The sequence below is a fragment of the Convolutriloba macropyga genome, chromosome 6 (assembly GCF_964194025.1).
Source record: "Convolutriloba macropyga chromosome 6, txConMacr16.3, whole genome shotgun sequence".
Taxonomy (NCBI): domain Eukaryota; kingdom Metazoa; phylum Xenacoelomorpha; order Acoela; family Convolutidae; genus Convolutriloba; species Convolutriloba macropyga.
This window is the reverse complement of record NC_134473.1, coordinates 46,173,753-46,200,252: the sequence shown is the minus strand read 5'-3', so window position 1 is coordinate 46,200,252 and position 26,500 is coordinate 46,173,753. Positions and strand designations below refer to the sequence as shown.

General features: G+C 35.6%; 1 protein-coding gene across 1 annotated transcript in view; it reads right to left on the bottom strand.

The window, feature by feature from the left end:
- Positions 1–1,830: 1,830 nt before the first annotated feature.
- LOC142341704 (uncharacterized) overlaps positions 1,831–26,500 on the bottom strand; it is an 85,546-nt gene continuing 60,876 nt past the window's right edge. The window contains exons 4-5 of the mRNA XM_075392860.1: positions 25,433–25,634; positions 1,831–2,357 (exon numbers count right to left, since the gene is read on the bottom strand). Coding sequence (XP_075248975.1) covers positions 1,973–2,357; positions 25,433–25,634 — 587 coding nt within the window. The 3' untranslated portion in view covers positions 1,831–1,972. The remainder of the gene's footprint in view (positions 2,358–25,432; positions 25,635–26,500) is intronic.

Genomic DNA, 26,500 nt, shown 5'->3' with positions numbered 1-26,500 from the left:
GGATCAGGGGGGGGGGGGGGTTTCGAGCGCACTTTAGTCTGATCAGAGGGCGTTTCGAACGCACTTTAGTCTGATCAGGGACGTTTCGAACGCACTTATGTCTGATCAGAGAGACAATTCAAAAAAATCAGTTGGGTGCAAGCGAAACTGGAAAGCGTTGAGGGGAGACAAAGAAAGAGAAAATATGAAAAAATTTTATTTTTAAATCCTTTTTTCTATATGATGGAGCAAGAAATCTACGTTCAAACTAAACTTGCATTTTCTCAAAAATCAGTTGGTTGCAAGTGAAACTGGAAAGTGTTGAAATGACACAAAATTAAGTATATGCAAAATGCGAGTGTAATTTGCATTTTGCATATACTTACTGCAAGTATATGCAAAATGCAAGTATAATTTGAAGTATATTACCACAAGGTTTAAAAAACCTAGGAAAATGCAAGTATAATTTGAAAGTAGATTACCACAAGATTTCAAAAACCTAGGTTGGAGGGGTCGAGTTTTCGCTCAATCGTATAGAAAAAGTGATTTAAAATCAAATTTTTTGATAAACCCTAAACATCTTAAACACGGCAGACCAAACATAAACCTTAAAAGCCACGTGACCAAATCCTTAAAGGGAAGGGCAAGTAATTTGGAGCTAATGTCTTCTAAAGTTTGGGATAAGAAGACCCGCGCCGTGAAACCTCGGCCCGGGGTCTGGGACAATATTTCGAGCGCACTTTAGTCTGGACAATGGTCTGGAACTCGTCTGGACAATGGTCTGGAACTTGCCTGATCAGGGGTCACTTCGGTCTGGATCTCGTCTGATCAGAGGCGGCTTCGAGCGCACTTCGAGCGCACTACGCTCTTCGAGCGCACACTTGTCTGATCAGAGGTCACTTCGGTCTGGGATGGTCTGATCAGAGGTCACACTTGTCTGGGACGGTCTGATCAGGGGCAATTTCGAGCGCGACCTCAACCTGGGTGTTGTTGGGTCACACTGTTGTTATATTTCGCTAGACAGGGAATCCTATATGACGCTATACAAACACACTATTTCCTAGTAGCATAGTTTTGCTACTAGGGAGTCTTTTGATATCTTGAACGAGCTATAAACGAGAATGCTATATGAAAAACTAGCTAAATTCTGAACATGGCTGATTATAGTCTGGATGGGTTTGATCATTATCGCACAACTCGACCTGAGTAGTCAACTTTTAGCTCACTCCATATTTTACCCCATCTACCAGTAGTCCAACAGGTCAATCATGTAATAGTATAGGCTTGGTTAGTAATTTGATTACTTCGCACAATTATACGCTGTAAGTAAATTGTATGCGATTTTATTTGTCTCAATTAACAATTTATTCCAATCCATCTTAAAAAAAACAAAAAACGCGAAAAAAATTAATTTCAGTGTTAACAAAATATTAAAATATCAGTGTTAGCATGCATTTTACATATTGAACAGATAGAAATCTGTAACCTTAAAATTACAGTGTTAACATACATTTTACATATTGGTAGAGATAGAAAGCTGTAATCTTAAAATTACAACGTTGTTAGTAAACGGTTGGTGTTCATGCGATAGCCCGAAATGTATTGAACTCCATCATTTTTGTCAGGTGGAAATCGGTCATGACTTTTAACCCTTTCCTCTCTTATTTTTTCCGCAACTGTTTTCTTCAATTTAATTTTTCTTATGCTATGCTAGCTATGCTATGCTGCTGTAAAAAAATGAATTTTATGAAAATCTAACACCAATGCAGGTTCTATATTGGTACTCAATGCGACAATTTTGATGATTATTACGTCAACCAATCAGAAGTGAAATTTTAAAGTTTCTTTTCGGTTCTTCTAGTGTTGTCTTTAATGATAGGCACTATTTACAGAAAATTCAAAAAACGAATTGCTGAAACTCCAATTTCATGTAAAATGGTTTTGGGGGTATCAAGTCTGCTTTTAATTATATTTCGTCATCATTTGGAGTCATTCATTTTTGTTGTGTTGGAGCTGCAGTTGCGGAATCTATATTGCAAGTTTTGTTTTTTACTGTCTCCTGTCCTCTTATGCAACAGCAATACTGTCGAAGCATCGATAGAAACTCTTTTCTGAAAATTCTACTTCCCAGAATGTAGAACACGAAATTGAACGAAACATTGGCTGTAGCTGGAAGTTCGTTTAATTGCAACAGAGCCGAATACAAGTGATCAACCCATTCTTCATTGTTGCCCAGTTTGGGTTCCAGGTAGAACAATGCAATGTATAGTGGTATGATGCTCAAAGCAGTGAAGATCAGATAGGCGAATGATACAATTAGCAGAATTTTGGTAATGGCAGATTCGCGTCCTTCCTTGTTGACATTTTTGGCGTTTTTCCTGAAATGTAACATTTTTGCAGATTTGGTTGAGCGTACGCTACTTTTGGCGTTGACCTGACGTTAAAATAGTCTAAAAAACATTAAAACTTGTAACTCAACAAGATTTTATTAGTTATCTATAGATTCTGTTTTTTCTTATTGATATTGTTGGATATTGTTTCAACTCGGTAAATATCAAACGATGTATTAGTTTTCTTAGAGTCGAGACAAAATTACACGAGTTGCATCGTATTTAAGAATTGATTCAAATGTCTCTACGTTGCCCGAAATTTAGTACAGACTTTATCTCGAAATTGAACGAAAAGAAATTTACTAAAAGATTAAAAGCTTAAATTTTCCATTTTTCAATTCCTTGTTTATTAAACTTTATTAAGCCTCAGCACTACCACTTTCTCTGTGTTCTTGACAAAAAAACTTGAACAAAATTGTTGTCTGTCTTACAGAGGCAGAGGAAGGTGAATTGGTCCTCATATGACCATTTTGCTGAACGATTTTGAAAACTTTTTGAAGATAGTGTTTTTGTTTTACCTGTAAAGATTTGCTAAAATATCTTATTTAATTGTTATGGCTAAAATTTTGGCTTGATTTTTGAAAGTTTAGCATTTTTACGAAAAATGACACATGATAATCTCTTATAGCCAAATTTCTCCAAATTCACCAGAATAAACAGACGTGAAATCTTTTGGCGCTATCTTTGGAAACTTAAAGTGCTACTTTAAAATCCCTTTCCTAGGCCAGTATTCTGAAATTGAAATTTCATGTTTTTCATCTGGCTCTTAGTTTTTCATTGAGGTGATGGTTACTTCAGAGATTTTGAGGTTTTGTTTTTCAGTTGTCTTTCAGGAGTTGTCATTTCAGTTAATTTTTTCAATCTTTGAGGTTAATGAGAAACCAAACTAACCAAAAAAATTATTTACGAGGCAGCGGTAAAAATAGTACTTTTCAAGCTCTCAATTTTTAGACAGTGATATAAATAAAAAGTGAGAAAATGTTTTTCGAGTAATATTACTATTTTTTAGATCAAATTTTTGCGGTAATTCCATATCGGTTTTAACTGTTTTTCTCAATGTTTTCCCCAATTATCTTTATTGATAACGCCACCAAACGTTTAAAAAGCCTTGTAACGCCGCGTAGACGCTAATGATTGAAAAATCAAGGGGTTATTGATGAATTTTTACTTGGTTTACCGGCTTTTGCTGGTCATTTAGAAAACTGCGATTTTTGTAACACCTATGCACTTTTTTGAGATCTGCGAATAAACTTTTGGTTTTCGTTGCCTCGTGATTAACACACGAAAATAGAAGGCCCATTAACTTTCTCGATCAGTGTAAGTATTTATTTTCAAAAATTTTCAGCTTAAAACTCAAAATTTTTACATCCTCAAATTTATACGTTCTCTTCAATTGATTTTAAGTTTTTGATGCTTTTTGATGTCTTTTTTGTCGGCATGTTGCTTTGTCTCAATAAAGAGAGGTCCCGTATTTTTTGAAAATTAGAATTTTTTGTTTATTGCATGCAGTTTTGACCAAACGGTATTGTAGATCTTCCTTCTATTTTATCAAAAAAAAAACAAAAATACAGTAATAATAAACTAAACTATTATCAATACACATTAAGTAGCGACAATATTTCATTTTTTCAGTCTCATATGAAAACTGCTGTCAACATCCAATCGCAAAAATGTAATTTTCTGGTGTGTCAGTTTCCAGGGAATGCCATTGATATTCTTATTTTCGAAAAGTTTGTAATTTCTTTTTTTATTGTTCGTTATTATTACTTCAATTTCAATATCTTTATAAGTTTTTTTTAACTTTTTTTCAACTCTTGTTATTGACTGGCCTCGTTGTCAATTTGGTCGTTCTGCACTTTAAAGGAAAAAAGTTACGTTGGCTGGTCTCTAATATCAAATAATAAAATTGTCAGTTTTTTTCTTTAAAATTTTTGGTTTGTTATCTTTTTTATTTAATTATTTTAAAAAAATTGAGAAATTGAGATTTGTCAGATGTTGTGTTACTCTTTTCAGTTGTTTTGTTTTTCATAAATTCACAGCAGAAAAGCGTATGGTTTTTGAGGACATGTGAAAACTTATTGCATTCATAATTGGTAGTAACAGCATTAACACCAACAATTTCTGACAAAAGATGCGTTCTTATTTGTTATATTGTTTTTTTTCTTTTGAACGCTTTTTGTACGTATGGTCATATTCTTTGTTGGGTATCAAAATTATTTTCGTGTTTTTTGTTGCCAAAACAGATTATTCATTTTGATATGTCATTATAGTCAGAAAATTTAGTCAGGACATGTTGTTCAGTCCTGATATTTTTACAGAACCAAAGAGTTCGTATTGTATTAAGAAGATGTCTTTTCTGTAATGTCTGACTTCAATCGGCTGTAGGACATCAATGAGAAGTCAAAACATTGGAGTGGTTTTAGTTAGTTTGTGGTCAAAATATGAGCTTAAAATGACAGCATTCAAAAGCTGACGTCAATGCAAAAGAATGTCGAAAATCAATGGGCAGCCAATGATTTTTGAATTTCCTTTCTAAGTTTACACAAATTAGCAAGTTTTTGACCTGTGCACATATCAATTGTTAATTTAAGCAAACATTTTGGAAATTGTGAACAAAAAAACGGAAATAAGTCCAAAGTTCACATGTTTTTTTTACCTCAATAACCCCTTGGCAAAACTTAAAAAAATCCTTTTAACTATGTTTTACTGGGGACGGGTTTTCAAATGATACTACTCGCAACTCTCTTTATTGAATATATTGATCGGAAAATTGACAGAACAGAAACAATTAGAACTATTGAGCATACAATTCCTCACCCCACTATTGTGCGTGGAAAGGTACACTAAAAAAAGTTCAGGTAAATTTACCTGAACCAAATTCAGGTAACTAGAAGTTCAGGTGAAGTTCAGGTGTAAAAGCACCTGAAATACACTTGAACTGAATTTCAGGTAAATTTTCACCTGAAAAAGTTCAGGTGTGGTTACCTGAAAATAACTTTCATTGCATTCAGCAGTGAAACAACAAAAATTTAGCAGAAAATAAAACACAATACAAATACAATCTTTAGGAGAAACATCAACACATTTATTAGGCAGTGTCCAGCATCTTTTCAAAATGTTTCAATTTTAAATTTTGCAAAGTTACGGTAAAGTTTAGCATCAAATTTTCCCGCTCTTCAGCTCTACTGATGTTTCTAGATCGATCAAGTAATTTGGGAACCATTAGGGTTTCTGAAGTGTATATCAATACAGAAGTTTCAAAAAAAACGGTTTAAAAAGACTTTAACTTCTTTAAATCATAACAACAGGAAACGCGGTGGTTTTAAAGTGGATCAACTTGAATCCAATCTCTCTTCCTTTTATATTAAATCAAAAACTATTATTCCTGCATAAAAAAGATCTCTGGAAAACTGGATTATACATATATCGAATCGGTAACGACATATGGTCCTCATTTAGCTTCCATTTATTTAAAGTCTTTCAGAATCAGATTGTTATTCTTCTTAATTCGAACTAATTCCATTTTTCAACATAAGCACTGCTTCAAAACCCTGTCCGTCGAACTAAAGTTTGCCTGTTAATTTTTGGTGCATGTTTCCGAAATTGGGCTCTCTACAAAGTATAGAGGACAAAACAAAGATGTATGGAACTATTTCCTGCCGTTTATTAAGTTTAGCAAAGCTACGGTTAAGTTTAATATAAAGGTTTCCCACTCTTCAGCCCTACTGATTTTTCCAGATGGAACAAGTAATTTGGGAGCCATTTGAGTTGTCTGAATTTTATATCAAAAATTCAGGTAAAATTCAGGTAAAAACACCTGAAAAAGAATTTTTGCCAGAACTGATAAGGCATTTTTTTTAGGTGTTTTTCAGGCATGTTCAGGTAAATGTTCAGCCAATGATGCCTGAAATTTTCAGGTAAGTTTCAGGTAAATTTCAGGTGCTTTCAGGTGTTGTTCAGATAGGAACAATTTGCCTGAACGATTCAGGTAAATTCAGGTGTTTTTTCAGGCAACTTTACCTGAACTTTTTTTAGTGTGTATGAATACATAAAGATACGCTATTTTCTTAGACGAACCTGATAAATCCACGCAAATAGAACTCGAAAGAAATTTAGTGCACTCGAGTAACTTATGAGAGCACTTTAAATTGATTCACTTTAAAGAGTGTACTCTTGCCGTGAGAAGAACCAAAACTTGCAGGAAGCTTGAGAATTTTTAATTATGTAATGCTCTTGAGTAGACCAAAAAAACAAACATGATTTTAAAACATAAAGTCTAATTGAAGGCGACAAGATCTATGAGATACAGTGACAGGTTTGCATGTGAACAATGTCATTTTAAAGAGTTCCTATAAATTGACATTAAAATAAAAATAAATTGAGATTTTAATGGCTACTAAACTCTTAAAACACTTAGATATGGCATGATTTCACAACTTTAACAAACGCCGTCGTGCAATTCTTATTAACGGGACATGAATGATTCTATCAATACCAGCTGCGATTTGTGGAATAACTATTTAAAGTTTAAATGACCAGAGTATAGCTAAAAGTTTACATTCCTGCTCCGAACACAATGTCAGTATTAAATTTCTCTTTCTACAGCTCCTTTACTCAAACAAATTTTCAGATATTGATTGAATGACAATTAAATTAAATTAGTTTTCAGAAGCTAAGGACATGTTATTCACTCATCACAAACACATCACTCAGTTCCAACAGGTCATCAATAGGCTTCAAGAAAGCCTAGTCTTGTGATGCCTTGAAACAGTTTAAATGTACTTGGCCAGAAATTCTTCAAATTTAATAAAATTCCATTATTTGACAAAAAACGGAATTCAAAACCAACAAAAAACTTAAAGAAAAAAATATCAGTAACATTTTGATATAGTTGATCAGAATTAGTAGAAACAAGAAGTTCAGCCTTGCCTTGAATGCAACATTGGACACATATAGAGATGAAATTTTCAAATTTGTTTCTGTTCATTGCTCTGATATTTTTTGCGAAGATGGGATTGTATTTAAGCATGATGTTGAGTAATTCCTTACTCTTAGGCCAATAGATTTAAAACTACAGCCAGTGGCGTTATTGATGGATCTACATGTACTTCTGACTGATACTCCAAACTGTTAGAAAACATAAACTAAGAAAACAAAACAGTTTTCATCCTTTTCTTTCCTTTTGACATTAGACGTGCTGTTGCCGTATTCTCTAACTGTAGTACAGTGTTGGGCTGTTGAATTTCTCCTTTCAACTGAGATTTCAGAAAATGTTTGCTTTCTTGAAGCTTACAGGGCGACTAAAAGCGATAATTTTGGAGATGCGATACAAAAACTCAAAAAGTTTTTAACTAAAAACTACAGCTTTCAAATTGTCTGCGCTTAAAATTTGCAGATAGTGCCATTGATTTTTAGAAAAAAAAATGATAAAACCAACCAATTTCGAAAAAATTTGTATCTAATCCGTTGAATTGATTGTTACTACTGTTGAAAAATTTCTGAAGAAGTAAATTTTTGTACATTTTCTTTTATGCCACTTTTTGTACACTTTTAATGATTGAAGATCTGCTGAAATCAAACAATTTTCCGCTAAAATGAATTTTGCTAAATGCTGCTCAAAAGCTTTTATTTAAAAGAGAAAAATTATATAAGATATTTGCTGAAATGTGTTGAACTTTCAAAAATGTTCAGCGTAAAAAATTTTACATAATAATGCACTAAAATACGCTGAAATTTTGCAAGAAATGTGCTGAAAATCCACTAAAATTTCCACCAAAAAAACTTTGACTGAAACTCGAACCCTAATTTTGTGTTGCATATCCATCGCTTAATACATTGCGCCACTTAGTCCTGCAGCTGTTCTTATCTAATTTGATTTTATTTTAATGAACCTTTTAGTATGAAATGCGCTAAACTTAAGTAAAGAATATGCTCAAATTTTAGCGCACTTTGTACCTACTTTTAACGCAGTTCCGCGCGCTTTTCAGTGCATTTCTTACAAAACATTAAGAGTGAAAGTAAGACCGATTTAAATGGTGCCAACTTCAGGAATCAGTGCCAAAAATTATTTGTTATTTTTGTTATTTTTGTTTCCTTTCGCGGAAGATGTATAGCGGTGTTGGCTAAAATTGACTTCAAAAAGTTTTAAAAAAGATTTCCTTCAACTCCCAATCACGTGCAAAAGACTGACCTACTTGACTTATTTGCGGCTGAACTCTAATCACATATAAAGTATGAAAAAAATTAAAATCTGAGTAATTAATTTGAATTTAAAAATTTGAATCATTTTGCAGTCGGCAGTTTTCTCCACTCAAGTTGCTCCACATTAATTATAATCTTCGAATCAAATCTTTTCGTCAAGTGTTAAAAACTCAAAATCGAAAAGCAGTTCATGAATTGATTTTTCTGACGAATTAATTTCACTTGGAATTAGGAGTAATTTTTTATCGTTCATTAAGATTAATCAATTGGAGATGGAGAGAACGGGAAAGTTTTTTATATGTTCTATAAAAGCATTATTTTTTCTTCCGTATTTAAAAGCAACTTTAAAGCATAATTACAAGTTTTCTGTATATATATTTTAACAATTTTTTTTTGCGTCATTGTGTTCCTTCTTCTCATTGGATCATTTTTGGATAGCATAAATGAGGAAAAGCTATCACATAACACTGTATTTCACGCTGCACTGTGGAGTCGAAGTGATTCTTTTTTTTGAACTACAAATCTCGAAAAACAGATGCTATTATATCAAAATTTTAAGTTAATTACCGGGATTAGGATGAAAAATAGGGAAATTAGAGAGATTTATGCAAGGAAACTGTTTTGTTTCAACAAAGAGATGCCATTGAAGTTCTTTACATCCTGTTAAAAAGAGCAAAAAAATTGAAAATTTCTTGGTTGCAAATCTGCCTACATATTTTTGAATAGAATTAAGTACAAGTTGGGCTTTAGAAGAGCATCTTGACAATAGCAAAATACGCACTGTTGACAATAAAGCAAACTGATAAAACTTTAAAAATATTTTGAGGCAGTTTCCCTTTCTGGTCCCAGGTTTGTTTGGAAACTTGAGAAAGATGAGTTTTTACCACAAACTTTTTTTGCGATAACTTGAGCTATATTTTTTTATCGATGCAGTTGAAAAAAAAATGAAACCGTTAACCTTGTTGGATAATCTTTTTCCTAGTTTACAAAAAATTATTGCACAAAAGTGCAACAAAAAGCAAGTTTTGCTATATTTATCTCAAATATGATCAACAAAATTAGCGAGAGCAAAATTGGGGAAAATAATAAATGTTCTTTTATGTTGGCCGTATAAATTTTCGCTGGATTTCTGAGGCCGGTTAACTTTGGTTTCTGATGTCGATGTGACGCTGAACATATTGATTTATCGTTTTTGAATGCCTAGACTTTTGAGAGATTCAAATGTTCAAATATTGCGCACTTAAGTTCAAACTCAGTCAATCAAAAAAACTCTTGGTTTACCAACATTAGATTGCATGTTTCCGTTAAACTCTCTGATAGCAAACTCGTTTTTTTGCGTCCAAATGAACAGATATTAATGAGAAACAACTTCGAATATTGAAACATCAAAATTTCTCTCGCATCTTTAATAAGCTCTTTCATTTCAATTTGTTTCAATTTTCCTGTTTCTCGTGGTCTATGCTGTTGTTGCAATACACATAACAATTTTTTATAGTGCTGAAGTAAACTGTAAAATTACCTCTTTGATATCTGGAAAATGGGTTAATAATTGTCTACCTGGATATATCTGGTTCACGAACAATTCGCTTGACACATACTGTCGGAAATCATTAGATGTTTCGAGAACCAAAGATTGTGCTTTGAGATATATGTGAAGTAGATCAACAGGCAGTCTTTGTTTTGTCTTGTAATTTGGCATTGATTTTTTGAGGTTATTTTCCCTTCTGCGGTTAGTATGTTAATAGTTACGCATTTCCTATGTCTTGCATATCCGCAAAAGATGTTTTTCATTTCAATTTCATATATCAGAACAATTTCCATTTTCCTCTACTGGATGCAGCTCCCTTATTGTTTGGCAACCGAATCAAAATTTTTCTCAAAAATGCCGGCAAATCGACTCTGTTGAAGGTTTCTAGGAACCCATTTGAAGGAGTGTCGAATCATTTCGTTTGAAAAGTAAGGGCTGCTTTCCAGTCAAAGACAAGGAAAGCTTTACATCGCCCAGTTGGATTCAGCGGTTTCAATTCGGTCTGGATACTACGTTTTTGCATTCAACTTTTATAAACTGTATTATCCGCTGTCCTGTAAAATACCTCTGCATTACCTGATACTCAATTAGGACCAATAGTTAATCGCTCAGCTTTGTTCAAACATGTTTCGCTCAGAAAAAAACTTAATTCCAAGGTAAAAATTAAAAATTGTCGAGTTTCTGTCGAAAATTATAAATCGAAAAAAAAGTTCTAATTCCATGGGGTTGTGGTCCTGTAACTTGGCTATTGTTACGCAAAGTTTCAATTTCTTAGCAAGTCTCCTTCACAAGACAGCGCTCAGAAAATAACTCAGTTTTGAACTATCCGATTTAATTCTGCAATCGATGTGGTTTCTCAATTGTCTTCAAAAAACACCTTTATCAAACTAAACTAGAATTCGTTAAAACAAGTCGAGACAACAAATCTTGTGCTTTGAACAAAGTTTCTCTCACGTAGGAACTTTCCTACTAAGACAGAAAGGTTGAGAATATAAAAGTTAACTCATTTTTCTGCAAGTCAAGGTTAAGTCAAAACTGTACAATCACTAATATGATTTACAGAAAAAAAAACACGATAAAAAGCACTTTGTGGCTGAAGAAAAATGCCCCCAAAAACACTGAATGTAGGTTTAAGATGACCAAATTAACTAATTTCAACTGAATTTTATGTTAGATTTTAAGCTCTCTCTAAACTGCTTTAAATTTTAAAATTGCACGTCTGATTGATTGTTGAAAAATTTGTTGTCAGATTTACTTAGATGGGGGTTCGCGATACCGCATATATGACGAGCCACACTTTCTGATTTGGTATGAAAAATGCAAACGTCACTCAATCTGGCATAATAAACTTGCTACATGTTACTCCGTTTGAAATCAATTCTGCGTGATTTTAAACACTTTAATGTGTAGCAATAATAGCGTAATTTGAGTTGGAGATTCAGTTGCGCCTCAAGTTTGATGATTCTGTACTTATAATTATTAAATATAAGGTTTAACAATGTGAACAAAGCAATTTGATTTGTTATGCTACTCCAACATCACTGCTTGACTTATCCTTGAATTGATTTGCGTATTAGTAGTTAAGCGCAGCCACCATATGGCCGGGCATGTTTTCCAAAGCAAAGACATCAATTACTGGTTGTAGTGGAGCCAGCTTCAATACTGGTATCTTGTCGACACCATCGTTTGTTTGAACTTCCAGTGATTGAATTACTCCATCAGACACAACGATGGTCTCAGTTACTCGACCCAGATTATAAAATCCTCCCTTGTTGCTATTATAAACGACCAAACGATATCGCCTTCTTAAGGTTTTTGTTTGTCGTAGAAAGCCATTTCTTGCCAATTATTCAAAGTTGGCAGATACTTTTTTACGATATCTGTCTCATATGAGATTTGCATAGCCTTGAAATTGCTTGAAGCCCTTTCTATTTTCGACCTGTTCTTCTGCAAATAGTCGATATGGTAAGCAAACTTTATTGTTGCCAAGCAAGAATTGATTGGAGGTTAAAGTTTCTAAGTCCTTAACATATGGACAGACTTGAGTTAGTGGTCTCGCGTTCGGTGCCATTCTGCATTTTGCAATGAAAATGCTAAATGGTGTGATTATTTTTTATTGATTGAGAAAGTAGAAAGAATACTGAACCCATCGTGTCTTCAAATGTGTCAGAAAACTAATTAAGTTCAGGTTTTTCCCTCCCCGTAGTGAAGTACCTTCTATTGATGCCTGTTTTACCTACAATTGGAAGTTGTTCATTCCTCTTAAGGAATTCTGCTCTTTTACCAGGCTCCACTTCTTTGCCCTATTTTTGTCCGTTCGTAGTCTAGGTGACTTTCACAAGTGGTCTCATGTGAAGAGTGAAAATGGAGCAAACAATCCAATCCTACACATACTGTCGGAAATCTGTAGGTGTTTCGGGAATCAAAAATTGTGCATTGAGATGTTTTTGAAGTAGATCAACAGACATTCTTTGTTTTTTCGCTATATCTTGTAATTTGGCATTAATTTTTGGGGTTATTTTTCACTTCTGCGTTTAGTTTGTGAATAGTTTTACGCATTTCCTATGTCTTGCATATCCGCAAAGCTTGTTTTTCTTTTAAATTTAATATATCAGAACAATTTTGCATTTTCCTCTACTGGATGTAGCTCCCTTATTGTTTGGCAACCAAATCAATTTTTCTCAAACATTCCGGCAAATCGACTCTGTTTAAGGTTTCTAGGAACCCATTTGAAGGATTGTCGAATCATTTCGTTTGAAAAGTAAGGGCTGCATTCCAGTCAAGGACAAGGAAAACTTTACATCGCCCAGTTGGATTCAGCGGTTTCAATTCGTTCTGGTTGTTACGTTTTTTGGATTCAACTTTTGTGAACTGTATTTTATGCTTTCCTGTAGAATACCGTTGCTTTACTTGATACCCTAATAGAACCAATAATTTTTCGCTCAGGTTCCCAAACTAAAAATTATTATTTCCTGAGTTTTTGTCAAAAAGAGACATAATCGAAAACCAAAATACTAAATCCAACAAGTTTTAGCCAGCTAAATTGGCTATTTTCACGCAAAGTTTTAAATTCTGAGCATGTCTCCTTTAAAAAACAGCGTTCAGAATATAACACAGTTTTGAATTTTTGATTTAATTCTGTAATGGGTTTTGTTTCTCAATTGTCTTCACATTAACCATTATCAAACTATTATACTTCGTTGAAGTCAGTAAGAGAACTTATCTTGTGCTTTGCTCAAAATTTTTCCCAGGTAGCCATTATGCTCCTCAGAAAGAAAGGTTGAGAATTTAAAAGTTAATTCTTTTTTCAGCAAGACAAAGGTAAACCAAAACTGTACAATTACTACTATGATTTACGGAAACAAGGCACAACAACAACGAAATTATCGCACAAAAATTGAGCTTGAATAAGCACTGAAAGTAATTTTAGCAGGACGAAATTGACGAACTTCAAATGACTTTTAATGTTTTTTCAAGCTCTATTTATACTGCGTTACATGTCAAAATTGCGTCTCTGATTACTAACAGATAACATTGTCCTCAGATTGTCCAAAATTATTAAGTTCGGGGTTCAGAATAATGCACATAGCGCACCACAGACTAAACTGGTATGAAAATGGCAAAATTCAATGTATCTGGCGTAACAAATTCGCTGCTTCTTATCCGTTTGAGGTCAATTCTGTGTGATTGTGAACACGTAAATGTGTGGCTATAATTGCGTAATTTGAGTTGAAAATTCAGTTTAGCCTCATGTCTGATAATTACGTACTAATAATTATTAAATATAATAGTTTAAAACTATGAACAAATCAATTTTGCTTGCCATGCTGTTCTAACTTCCCTGCTTGATTTATCTTTGAAAGTTTTAGCGAGATTAGTAGTTAAGCGCAGCCGCCACATCACCCGACGTTTTGCCTTGCAAAAACAATCACTTCCTGGCAATACAGGAGCGAGCTTCACTACCGGTCTCTTGTAGACATCGTCGTTCATTCGAATTCTGGCTGATTGAATCACACCGTGAGACCCATCGATGTTCTCCGTATTTTGACCCAGATTTTAACATCATCGCTTGTTGCTAGGGTTGATCAACGAACCGAGACTTCTTTGAAATTTTCGTTTGCTGTCATCGCCATCTTTGCGGATTAATCAAAGCTGACAAATAATCTTAAAGAATTCTCTCCAATGAGATTTTCATAGGTTTGCGTTTGTCGGAAGAACTTTCAACGATAGACCAGTTTGTTTGCGCATAATTCATAGGTTAAGAAAATTTTTTTCCAAGTAATATTTGATTAGGGGCAATGCTTCTTAGTCCCTAACATACGAACTGAGTGGAGTCAGCTGTATTGCGTTCATTGTCTGCTCAAAAAAACACATCCCCGCTGAAAAAATATCCTCCGTGACTGATCTGCTCCCCAACACTTCACATATTGTTTTCTTTCTGTTTGCGGCCAAACGTTCATAAATTGAGGTGCTGCAGATGGGTTGAACTTCCATCTGACTCCGTGCGGGAATAGAAATCTTTCTATTCTTTTTTGTTCCATTTTGCAAGGTACTCTGCGAATTCTGGTTGAGCTCCAACAAAGCTAGTCCCATTGTCACTTATTGGTATACTTGGATTAAATCTTCGTGTAATAAATCGCATGATTGTGTTGAGACAAATATCGGTGTCTCATTTGGGTAAAACTTAGATATGCACCGCTCTCACTGTTAGACATGTGAACAGACAACACTATCGCTTTCTGACCCTTAGCCCAGTCTTTCCAATGAACGAGCCAAAGTACATTTAACGGCCTTTACAATCCAACATTTGTAAAAGCCGTTAAATATTTAATTGTTCTTCGAGTGGATTGGCCATTACTTATGTTATCGTTTGAGCTCTGCCCTATCTGAAGGTAACACTCTTATTCTTGATTGATTTTACGGCCTTTCATATGTCCAGTATCTATTTCTTTTGCTGAAAAAATTAATTGCATCCTCAGTAGTGCTTTCTTGCTGGTTGTTTTGTGCTGGTCTCAAGAATTCATCAACCGAATGACGTGTCCAATGTAGCAATATTGTATGCTTTGAATTGAAGCCCGATAGACTTTTTGACTATTCTTCCATTGGCACGAATAGATCCTTTGACAAGGAAGGGTAATAATTGAACGAGTTTGCTTCGTTTTGGAACTTCCTTTGCAGCTTTGAGAGATTTCATCTCTTCGCCAAACTGTACTCACAGTAGTAATTTGAAGACGCGCGACTTTGCTTGATTCTTTCCTCAACACTCACTACAATTATTGCTGGATTACGTTTGCTCAAGGCTCGCTGCAGGTATGACACTGTATTCACTAGCTTATTAAAATTACTGAATTGTTATCACTGAAAAACGTCTTTCCTTTCTTCAGCTTTTATCTAGATGACTGACGAGGGTAGGTTGTCCTCATCTGAAGCAAAAATTAGTTGCAATTTCTAGGGTCATTTGTTTTCTGGTCGCGTGAACCAGGCCGGCCCAGTGGTTTCTCCTGAGCCACTAATTTCTCTTGAGTTCTTCAATGTTGATTGATCTGGTGCCAATGTCCACTGGGTTGTTAATACCGCTCACAGGCTTCCACTGTGAAATATCTGTTGCATCCAGTATCTCAGGTACCCGATTGGCCACAACGATTGGTGTTTACAATGGGAGCTGTGTATCCACTTCAATTCTGTAATTGAGTCTCACACTATGTAGGTATCTTCATTTCATGTTAGTTGACTCTCAGTTCTTTCAAAATCATTGCCAATACTGCTGCTTGTAATTCCAAACGTGGTATCGGAAGATGTCTCATCGGTGCCATTCTGCATTTTCTATTAACAAAAGCTCAGTTGGGTGACCTTTCTGGTTGAAAGCGTAGATAGGCTACTGCACACATCCTGTCTTCTGATGCATCAGCAAACACATGAAGTCCAGATTTTTACCTCGCTGTACTGATGTATTGAAGTATCTTTTTATAAGCTCGTTTTGCCTACAATTGGAAGTTGTTCACTCCACTTTGAGCATTCTGATCTTTCAGCAGACTTAACTTGGTTTCCTTATTGTTGCCCATTTTGATTGCAGATGACTTTCATAAGTCGTCTCATGCGAACACCAAACGGAGAAAAAAAATCCAATTAGGTCAAATTCTAATGATACCTGTGAAAGAGTTATGGGTGCTTCAACTTCTTTATTGCTACATCTGCGCATTTGAAAACTCTCATCATTAACATTTCATTTTTTTCCAACCATCATACATCAGGCAGCGTAAACATCGACTTGTTTTGGGTTGCTAAATGATTTCAAGAGTTCTAGGATAACTGGGGTAACTTTGTCCTTGCTGCTCATCCACTTCTTCAGATCAGACGCATGATGTGAGAGAAGAACTTTTAGCTGTTGAATACTTCACTTGCTTATTTTGGGGTTGCTACTGATTTGATGGAAACTTCCACATAAAATTTGTTTTGTATTTCCTTTGGTGCCATTAAATGCATTTCTTCTTTATCGGGTCTTACTCGTTTGAGAGCGTATTGTGGGCAAATTGGAGGACTCTTTGCTCCAACTGTGACGCTGATGCTCGTATAGTTAAACAAATTTGTTAGTCCTTGAACGCTATAGAGAACTTAAGCAACTCTTGTCCTCTTGGGGAATTGGAACTTGCAGAGACATTGATTTGATGTCTGCTGAGCTTTCATTCCTTCAGAAAATCGGGATATCGTTCAAATCAGCCCGTGATGTGGGTGAGGTCCTGCTTATAGCTTTTCGTTTCAACATAATTCTCAGTACTGTGATGCAGCATTGCAAACCCGTCTCACTGTTCCAGACCCATTTAGGTTTGATGGTGCGGCAAAAAACTTCTTTTCCAAACGTGTCTTTTTGTTCCAGGATTCGTTCAGTACCTTTACGAAACCCTTCTCTACGTATGTATCTGTTGATTGTTGATACAATTTTTTCAGGTTCTGGTCAAATTGTATATTTTGCTCCAATGAATAAAAGTGAGCCACGCTGAGTTCTGGTTGTTTGATGGGTTTGGCTCTGCTTCACTAAACAGCGTCGCCACTTGGTACCACCCGCTTGACTGTAAAGTTTGTAATTCGCTCTAGCAGCTTTTTGCCTGCAGTTTTCCTTGACTGACTTGTGACGTTGATTTTCGAGGCAAAAACCGCTGCATTCCACCAGGTTTGGACATTCTCAGTCACTTTCAAATTGGCGATATGAAAAACGTTTTGACCTGTTTCGCCTGTCTTTGTTCCACTGACTACACATTTTAGCTCTGTTAGAACAGAGAATGGCTCACTTCGTTTTTCGATCTTGTAGATCAATGGGCGTAGAGAAGAGGTTTGACCAAAGAAATTTCAATCTTCTATCAAGATGAAAGTTTTGTTGGTTAGAAAACTCAAGTGACTGAAGCTTTGCCTCAGCCTGTTGTAGTCGTAGCTTGTAGTTCCGATGCGATTGAGGGGCGTGCAAGCGCATCGATTGAATGTTTCTTTGAATTTGGTCACTTTATATGGAGAGGGCTTTCGTCTTCTGTTTGTCTTCCGTTCCTTGGTTACCTGTTTGCCAGCTAAGTTTAGCGTTGTGCCATGAGCTCGTAACCTCTCTTGCACACTTCCATCAATGAATCAAACCGTGATTCACTGTCTGGAAAAGTATACGTATTCAGCCTGTTACTGCCGCGCTGTATTGAGACAGGAACTATCTGAAGAAAATCTCCACATCATTACTCTGTTGGTTGCTGCTGCGCTTACATTGACTGCGTGAATGCACCTGTCCAATTGAGTTGTGTGCAGCAATTGTGTACAACAATTGGTTATGTTTCTTGATACAACCATCTATAACGCACAAGTTGACTTTAGAATCATTGATTGCATGTCTTTTCCCTAGACGTTCTAAACGTAAGCGTTACTTCCTCACTGCTGCGTACCAATAATTCGAACAAATACTCATAAGCAATGGACAGTTTCATGTTTTTTGCGTACCATCAGTTAACGGACCATGATAGTTTTGCGTTTGATTCGTTTCCTTAAGAAGTTAGAAATCATTGAGAAACCTTTGTCTTGATTTGCATCCAAAAAGATAGAAGCAATAAACGAGAAGTTTATCAGACCTTATGAGTTTTGCGGCTTCATTTGGCTTGTATTGTGGAGTCTCTCCATTTGAGCCTCGATTATCACATGAGGCCTTTAAATTTCTTATTCAGAAATCTCCAAACAACACCAAAGCAATGTCCAAAAAAGCACATTCCAGAAATCAATGACTTTGCTTTTCCTTTTTCAATTTTCCTCGGTGGCGTTTCACTATTGGTTTTTTTTATTTCCGGTAATTTGTGTCTTTGGCACCCTCTTCATTAAACTGGTCAGCATGCCTTTCACTGTCCGGGTCGGCTGATGAAACGTAACGTCTGTTCTCCATTGAAGGACATGGAAATCTTTACACTGCCTAGTTTGTTTCAATTCTGTCCGCTTTTTACGTTTTTGCAGTTAAATTTTGTGAGCTGTTTTATCCGCTATACTATAGAATACCGTGGCATCTTTAAAAACTTGATTACTCCTAGTAATTAATCGCTCAGCTTTGTTGTCCAACAATCTTGAACCTTTTTCGATCAAAATACAAAATGAATCCAAGTTAAAACATTTAATTTTTAATGAATTTTCCTCAATAATTCAAGTTATAAATCAAAAATGAATATTATAATTCGGACAAATTGTAGCCTTATAATTTGGCTATTGCTGCTTAAGTTGTGAGTTTATTAGCAAGTCTAATTCAAAAAAGACTGCTCAGAGTGTAACTCAATTTTGAATTTTCCGATATAATTCAAAAATCATTTTTGTTTCTCAATTGGCTTTAAATAACACCAATATGAAACTAGGCTAGGCTTCGTTAAACTCAGTAAGAGCAACCTATTCTTTGCTGTGCAAATTCATGCGTAGAAATTTTGTCGTCCTTTATGCGTAGAACAGTTCGTCCTTCATGCGTAGAATTTTTGTTCCTCAGAAAGGAGGGTTGATCAAAGTTAATTCTCTTTTCAGCAGGTCAAGGTTAAGTCAAAACTACAATCACCAATTTGATTTACAGAAGCAAGACAAAATAGCAAGTAGAATACCGCTCAATACGCTCTTCATTTGTTTCAATAGATAGTAGAATCAACTTTTGCTTTTTATGATCTTCTAACTTCACTGCTTGAGTTGTGTGGCTTCAATTGACTTGTATTGTGGAGTCTCTCCATTTGTGCCTCGATTATCACATGAGGCCTTTAAATTTCCTATATCACATGAAATCTCCAAACAACATCATAGAAACGTCCAAAACAGAACATTCCAAAAATCACTGACTTTGCTTTTCCTGTTTGCAGAAGTTTGAAATGGCTCACTTTCTCTGATTCAGGTTTTGGTCGTTTATCCAATGTAGCAATGAACATACAAGAACACTCCGACCACTCGAGAGGGTTTCAACTGAAATTTTTCGACTTAGGTTTTGGTAGTTTGCTACTACGTGAATATCCACTCTTGTATTGTAAACCAGCTTTGGGGAAAACGCGTGACTAACGGTTGCGTGAACTGTGATATTATGAAAAGTGACTATGCCTTTTCATTTAGGTGGTTGCTTGGAAGCCAGCTGTTGATTGATTTGGCGTTAGAATGTTGTCAATTCTACTGGTCCAATCAAAGACATGTCTCTTCTTTACAGTCCAATTGAAAGCTGACTTGTCTCGAGCACTGATTGGTTGAAAGCGAACAAACTGCTTCTTAAAAGCTGTTCTTTTCACATTGCGCTCATGCTCACGCTCTTCTGCTATTACTTGGTTTGTACGTGCTTTGTTTCGAGCTTCTTCATCTACATTTCATATTCTAGCCTTCTTCACTTCAAACACCTTTGTTGTAGTCGCAACTATGTTTTGATTTCGATATCGAACTTCTTCATTTACTCTTCACGCCTTAGTTTCGCTGATGATGTTTCCTAAACAGTTTCTGTGGTTTTAACGCTTGGGTTTGTTCCATTTTGTACCACTTGAACAACTGAGTTGTCAGTTGGTAAATTGCGGTTTCCCCGCTTTCGTTCACTGTTGGAACCCTGTTCTTTTGTTCTACATTCATTTCTGGTTGTGTAACTTTGCTTATAAACGGAAGCCAATAAATGTCCAATCTCTTTGCACTCAGTTGCTTGTGTTATGATATATTCCATAAGGTTTGCTGTGTGGGTTAAAAGATAGTTTCAACGCTGCAGTAGGTGCTTCGATACTTCCTCTTCCAAACCACCTGAAAAGTCTTTGCTTCTTCTTCCACTAACTCTTGAAATTTCTTGTCGTATTGGATGCTTGCCGGCTGATACTCTACGGTTACTGTACTGAGCCTAACGATTGAGCATGAATTGCGTCGCTGCTGTTCGTATCTGATTTAGTTATCATTTTTAAGCAGGTTTTGCCTTTTTCAATTTTCCTCGATGGCGTTCCACTGTTGATTTTTTTCTATTTCCGGTATTTTGTGTCTTTGGCACCCTCTTCATTAAATTGGTCGGCAGTCTGCCTTTCATGGTCCGGGTTGGCCGACCAAACGCAACGTCTGTTCTCCATTCAAAGACATGGAAAACTTTACACTGCCCAGTTTGTTTCAGCGGTTTCAATTCGGAACGCTCTTTTTGTTTTTGCAGTTAAATTCTGTGAACTGTTTTATCCGCTATACTATAGAATACCGTTGCAGTTTTAAATACTCGATTGCTCCTAATAATTAACCGCTCAGCTTTGCTGTCCAGCAAACTTAAAATTTTTTCGATCAAAATACAAAATGAATCCAAGCTAAAACATTTATTTTTTGATGAATTTTTCTCAATAACTTAAGTTATAAATCGAAATTGAATATTACAATTCAAACAAATTGTAGCCTTATAACTTGAGTATTTTTGCTCAAATTTTGAGTTTCTTAGCAAGTCTGCTTCAAAAAAGACTGCTCAGAGTATAACTCAATTTTGAATATTCCTATTTAATTCAAAAACCATTTTTGTTTCTCAATTGGCTTCAAAAACCATCAATATCAAACTAGGCTAGGCTTCGTTAAAATCAGTAAGAGCAACTTATCCTGTGCTGTGCAAGTACTTGCAAAGAAATTTTGTCGTCCTTCATGCGTAGAACAGTTCGTCGTTCGTGCGTAGAAGCTTTGTTCCTCAGAAAGAAAGGTTGATATTATCAAAGTGATGTCTCTTTTCAGCAGGTCAAGTTTAAGTCAAAAATGTGCTCTCACCAATTTGATTTACAGAAACAAGACACAATAAAAAGTAGCTTTCCGCTCAATACGCGCTTCATTTGTTTCGATAGAATGTAGAATCAACTTTCACTTTTTATGATCTTCTAACTTCACTGCTTAATTTGACCTTGAATTGATTTGCGTATTAGTAGTTAAGCGTAGCCGCCATAGAAAGAGTAGGGTTGTACATCTTCTAATTCGACGTTTTGGTTACTTTTGTTCACCATGATGAAAGACTCAATCTACATGCTTTAACTTGATATACAACTGTTTGCAGTTTAAAGCTCTGGCATTGTTTAAAGCGGATTGAAATTAATGTATCGTTGGAAACAAAACCGTTTCAAGTTTAGCAATGTCGTTCTACATTCATCAAGTAAAATTGGACAAGGTTACACAAAAAAATGTCGGTACCTTAATTCTATTTGTTCAGGGAACTTGATCTTTTTCTGCGACCATGCAAACTCCAAACTGGCTACTGATCGGACTATATCCAGACCGCATCAACAATTTTTCACCAAAAACAAAGAAAATGAGCATGATTTGGACGTGATTTGGACCCAAGAGGATTGCATAATCGCTTAAGATTTTCGTCGGTATGTTTGATTTCAAACGTATGAAAACATCGCTCTCTCCAGTCTCTTAGATTCGTTATGTTTGGTTTCTCAGATTCGGTATGTTTGGATTGAAACATATGAACTCGTCGCTTTCCATGCAAAACTTGTTTTTTGTTTATAATGTAATCAAATGTTATCCCTTGCCGATTTTTACCCCAAAAAGATGTAAGATTAGGGGGGTAATCGGGGGAATTTTTAGCCAATTCCCATCAAAATTCTTACATCATTTTGGGGAGTAATGGGGGTAATTCTATGCAAGAGTGGGGGGGGGGGGGTAATGGGGGGTAATTTTTTTGGGGGGAGGCGGTAATTTTGGGGGATAAAATGATGCAAGGGTTGAAGGCAATTATCTCCCTTGGAAGCCCTAATCTTATATAGTTTTAAATCCCTATTTGAAGACCGACAGTCTTGAACGCGCAACCTCTGTACCCTCAGCGGGTTCTCCTGAGCCTTTAAACCACCAGTGCTTGTCCAATTCTTAAATCTATCCCCCATTAGCCCCCATTACCCCCATTTACACAACCATTTACACAACAATCTAAAAATCTCACCACTACCCCCTTAGCCCCAATTACCCCTTAATCCTATATCGTTTTACACCCCTAAAATTACCCCCTAATTTTACATTTTTTCGGTGAGAATTTTTGGGGGGTATAATCTAAAAATTTCCCCATTACCCCCATTACCCCCCCCCCCCCTTTAACCCCCTAATCATACATCATTTTACCCCCCTAAAATTATCCCCCTAATATTACAACTTTTCCGGGAAATTTTTTGCGGAGTATAATCTAAAAATTTCCTCATTACACCCATTACCCCTCATTACCCCCCTAATCTTACATCGTTTTACCACCCTAAAACTATCCCCCTAATCTTAAAGCTTTTCGGGGGTATTTCTTGGTGGGGATCTTAAAATGCTCCCCATGAACCCCCCTTACCCCCCATTACCCACCTAATCTTACATCGTTTTACCGCACATAGACAATTAACCCCTACTCTTACATCAGTTTAGGGAAACTCTTGGAAACAATTTCTTCTAAAAAAAGGTGAAACTTTACTGATATTTTTCTTGAGCCCATTTATAAAACTAGTAGAAAAAATATGCATTTTTGTTTGTTTTTCAAGTTGAAAAATTAACCGTCTTGTAGAAAATTGATTCTGTACTCTAAATCGGTCACTGAGATATGATTTGATCATGAGAAATCAAGTACATTCCATTATTCATGCTTTCGTGTGTCACACTGACAATTTCCTACGTTTAAATCCGAAAATACGAAATCTAAGACACCCAACAAGACGACGATATCACGTGTACAAAAGACGACCTTGAACTAGGGAATGGATTTCATTTTGCTATAATCATTTTTAGATTGTGCACAATTGAAAGCCGTTTTAAATTTAAGAGTTTAAGAAACTTAGTTAATAGGAGGTTAAGGGAGGCGCAGAACAATTTTTGCATCAATTTCTTACAGAAACTAGGAACAAGTTAGGAAGAATGAAAATCCATTAAACAGAAGATCAGTCCGAGTGAAAAAAGTATCATGGTTAATGAAATCAGATTAGATAGTGGTGAAATTTCAAGGAAAACAAAAAACATCTTCAATTGTCTAATTAGATCATTTGGTAATCTAGGTGTTTTCAACGGTTGTTCAGATTTTGCTTGTAAATACCCTGATAAGTTTATTATATTTGATTTCATATTCAGAACTGTGACTAGAAAAGAAATTTATTCAGTCATTGACTCGATGGACAATAACAAAGCAGCTGGACCTGGTGAAGTTTCAATTCGTCTCATAAAGTCTTGCAAATCAGCTATGGGCGTACATTTCGCAGACCATTTTTTGACGAAAAATTTAATTTTATGATTTTTCCAAGGAAGCGAAAGAATTGCTAATTACAATTCTTGCCAACCGCAGAGAAAGGGTAAAACTTAATGGCATGTTCTTTGATTTTGAAATTGTTAATTGCGGTGTGCCACAAGGAACTGTTTTAGGACCACTCATTTTTCTTTTACATGTGAACGATTTCTCATCTAATATAAACACAACGGAAAAAGTAATTCAATTCGCAGATGACACAAGTACTGTGCGTTGTGGACAGGAAAGTAGCTCACATGGAAAGATCAAGGAAATTTTACAAAAAAAAACAGTAGAATATGTAGAGATGAACAAACTAACTTTAATACAAACAAAACGGAAATTATTTTTTTCTCGCAAAAAAATTCTGGTTTTGGGATCTATTTTTTTACAAAAAGGAAGTTCTCACAAAACAAATTTGCAGATGTCTTGGAATTTAAATTGAATTTAAATCTTAGTTTCGATGAGGAGCTGAATAAAACCTTAAAAAATATGGCTCATGCTATTCGCGCATTTTTCTTCTAAAATGACTTGTGCTTTCACACTTATCGTTTTGGCAATCTTTCGTCCAAAATTTATCTGCAAAAAATGTAAAACGCCTTAACCGACAGATTAAATTGGGTATAATGGTGTGCTTTCTACGCAATAATTTTGAGAAAGTCAGAGATCTGCTAATCCAGACAAAAACCCTACCAGCTGAGCTAATGATAGCAAAAATGTCACTAATCAAATTTCATTATGATATAGCCAAGCCAGAAAATTCTGAAGATTTTCACGGGTATCTGAGTCTTCGTCAAAATACTCGAACAAAACGATTCAAAATTAGACAGAATGTCAAAACCAACTTTGGAATGATTTCAATTGATCAACATTGAGGACAAAAATGGAGTAAGTTACCACAGTGACTTCGGTTGGCAAAAAATAAAAACGTTTTTTAAGAAAACGTTGAATGGTGTCTTGCTCTCACAACATGAGAAAATTCCTTTGAATAGTAACGTAGCAGCTTTTGAAACTATGTTTATTTTTAGGAAGAAAACAATCGGAAGAAAACTTTATAATTTGATTCTGTAAGAAATTGATTGATGTTTATTATTTTATTTTGTTTGAATGATTTGAAGTATTTTTTGTTTCAAATATATTTAACCATATGGTTATATTTTTAAATAAATAAAGAAATCGTTCAATTGAATTCACGCAGAGAGTGCATTGACATGATCGCAGGTAAGTCTTGTGAAGGAAAAAAGTGTGGGCGAGAAGATCAAAATTCCAACGAACGCACGAAAATCTGAGCATGAACGCACGAAAATCTGGACATGAGTTTTACCCGCCTGTGATGATTTTGATGCAAAAATATCTGTGCATTGGCCCTCTCAGTCTGAGACAATCTGAGCATGGTCGAAACCAAAGATGTACAGTCTATTTTCAGAAGAAAAATGTGTCAATGCGAATTGACTGCACATAATGAGGTAGCAAGATACTCATAGTATACACTGATACAGTACTGGGCCGACGATATACAATTGGAATACAATGTTTCAGTACGTATATGCCATGTTACTTGGGTCCGGGCATGCCAAATGTCGTCAGACAGATGGACCCAGTAGGATATGAACTACAGAAGTTAACTACACCTACTTCATCTGTACAAGGATAACAATGTTGAATATGAAGAGGAGTGAGGCTGGTATTGCACAGTAGAGAAGAGTGGCAGTGTAGTGGAAGTAGATCACTCCTCCTAATTGAGAGATGTCATCTGATTGGCCACAAGACCTCCCATCAACAGACAAGTCGAACACATACAGATTGCCTGATGTTAGGATGTGCAGCAGCAGCCAAGCTAAAAAGCGAGTAGCGTGTTTTCGTCATATGGCCGAGTTGTCTGCATAAAATGTTTAGAGGAAATCACTACCAGCTGTGAGACATCAAATAGGTGGTACGTGCGAAACAAAATTTACAATATTAAGAAATCCATTGTTTCTTCAAACTTTTTGAGGCTTAAATAATGTGATTATTTTATTCAGCTGCTAACTTCAGCCTATCTGAAATAAGAAGTTAAAAGTTTTCTAGACTTATTTCTTCTTTTAATTGGTCAAGGGCAATCAAAAAAGTAAAACTCGTTCCATCTAATAACATTAATCGGATCAGGCGAGTCAATCTCACAACGCATTACTCCCCTATCTCTACCTGTAAGCATTATCAATTTCATATCAAAATCTGCCTGTAGTTCAACAAGGAGGCTCGATTATTCCTTTTGCCACATGCGTGCCAACCCTTCCCTTCCACAAACTTTGACGAGAATGAAAGATACTCAGATCGAGGTGCCATCCGGAAGTGACCTCTGATCAGACCCAAGTCAAAGGCACCCGATGCGTTTCCAGAACAAAATTGCAGGGTCTGGGATTTGGTTTTAGCGCACAATAGTATGATCAAAGGTCACTTCCAGATGGTAATGGTCTGATCAGAGGTCATATCCGGATGGGATAGCCTGATCAGGGGTCACTCCAGATATTAAATTTGAGCATTTGACGGGATTTTCACCAGACTCATTTTTCAGTAACGCTCTAAGAAACCAAATATAACAAACTTTAAAGATTTCGATAATAAAAATAATAAAAAAAACTTTCACTTTTTGATTGCAAATTACAACAACTAGAAATTTCAACAATTAAAAAACGGCATTTAGATCAATCTTAATGTTTCCCT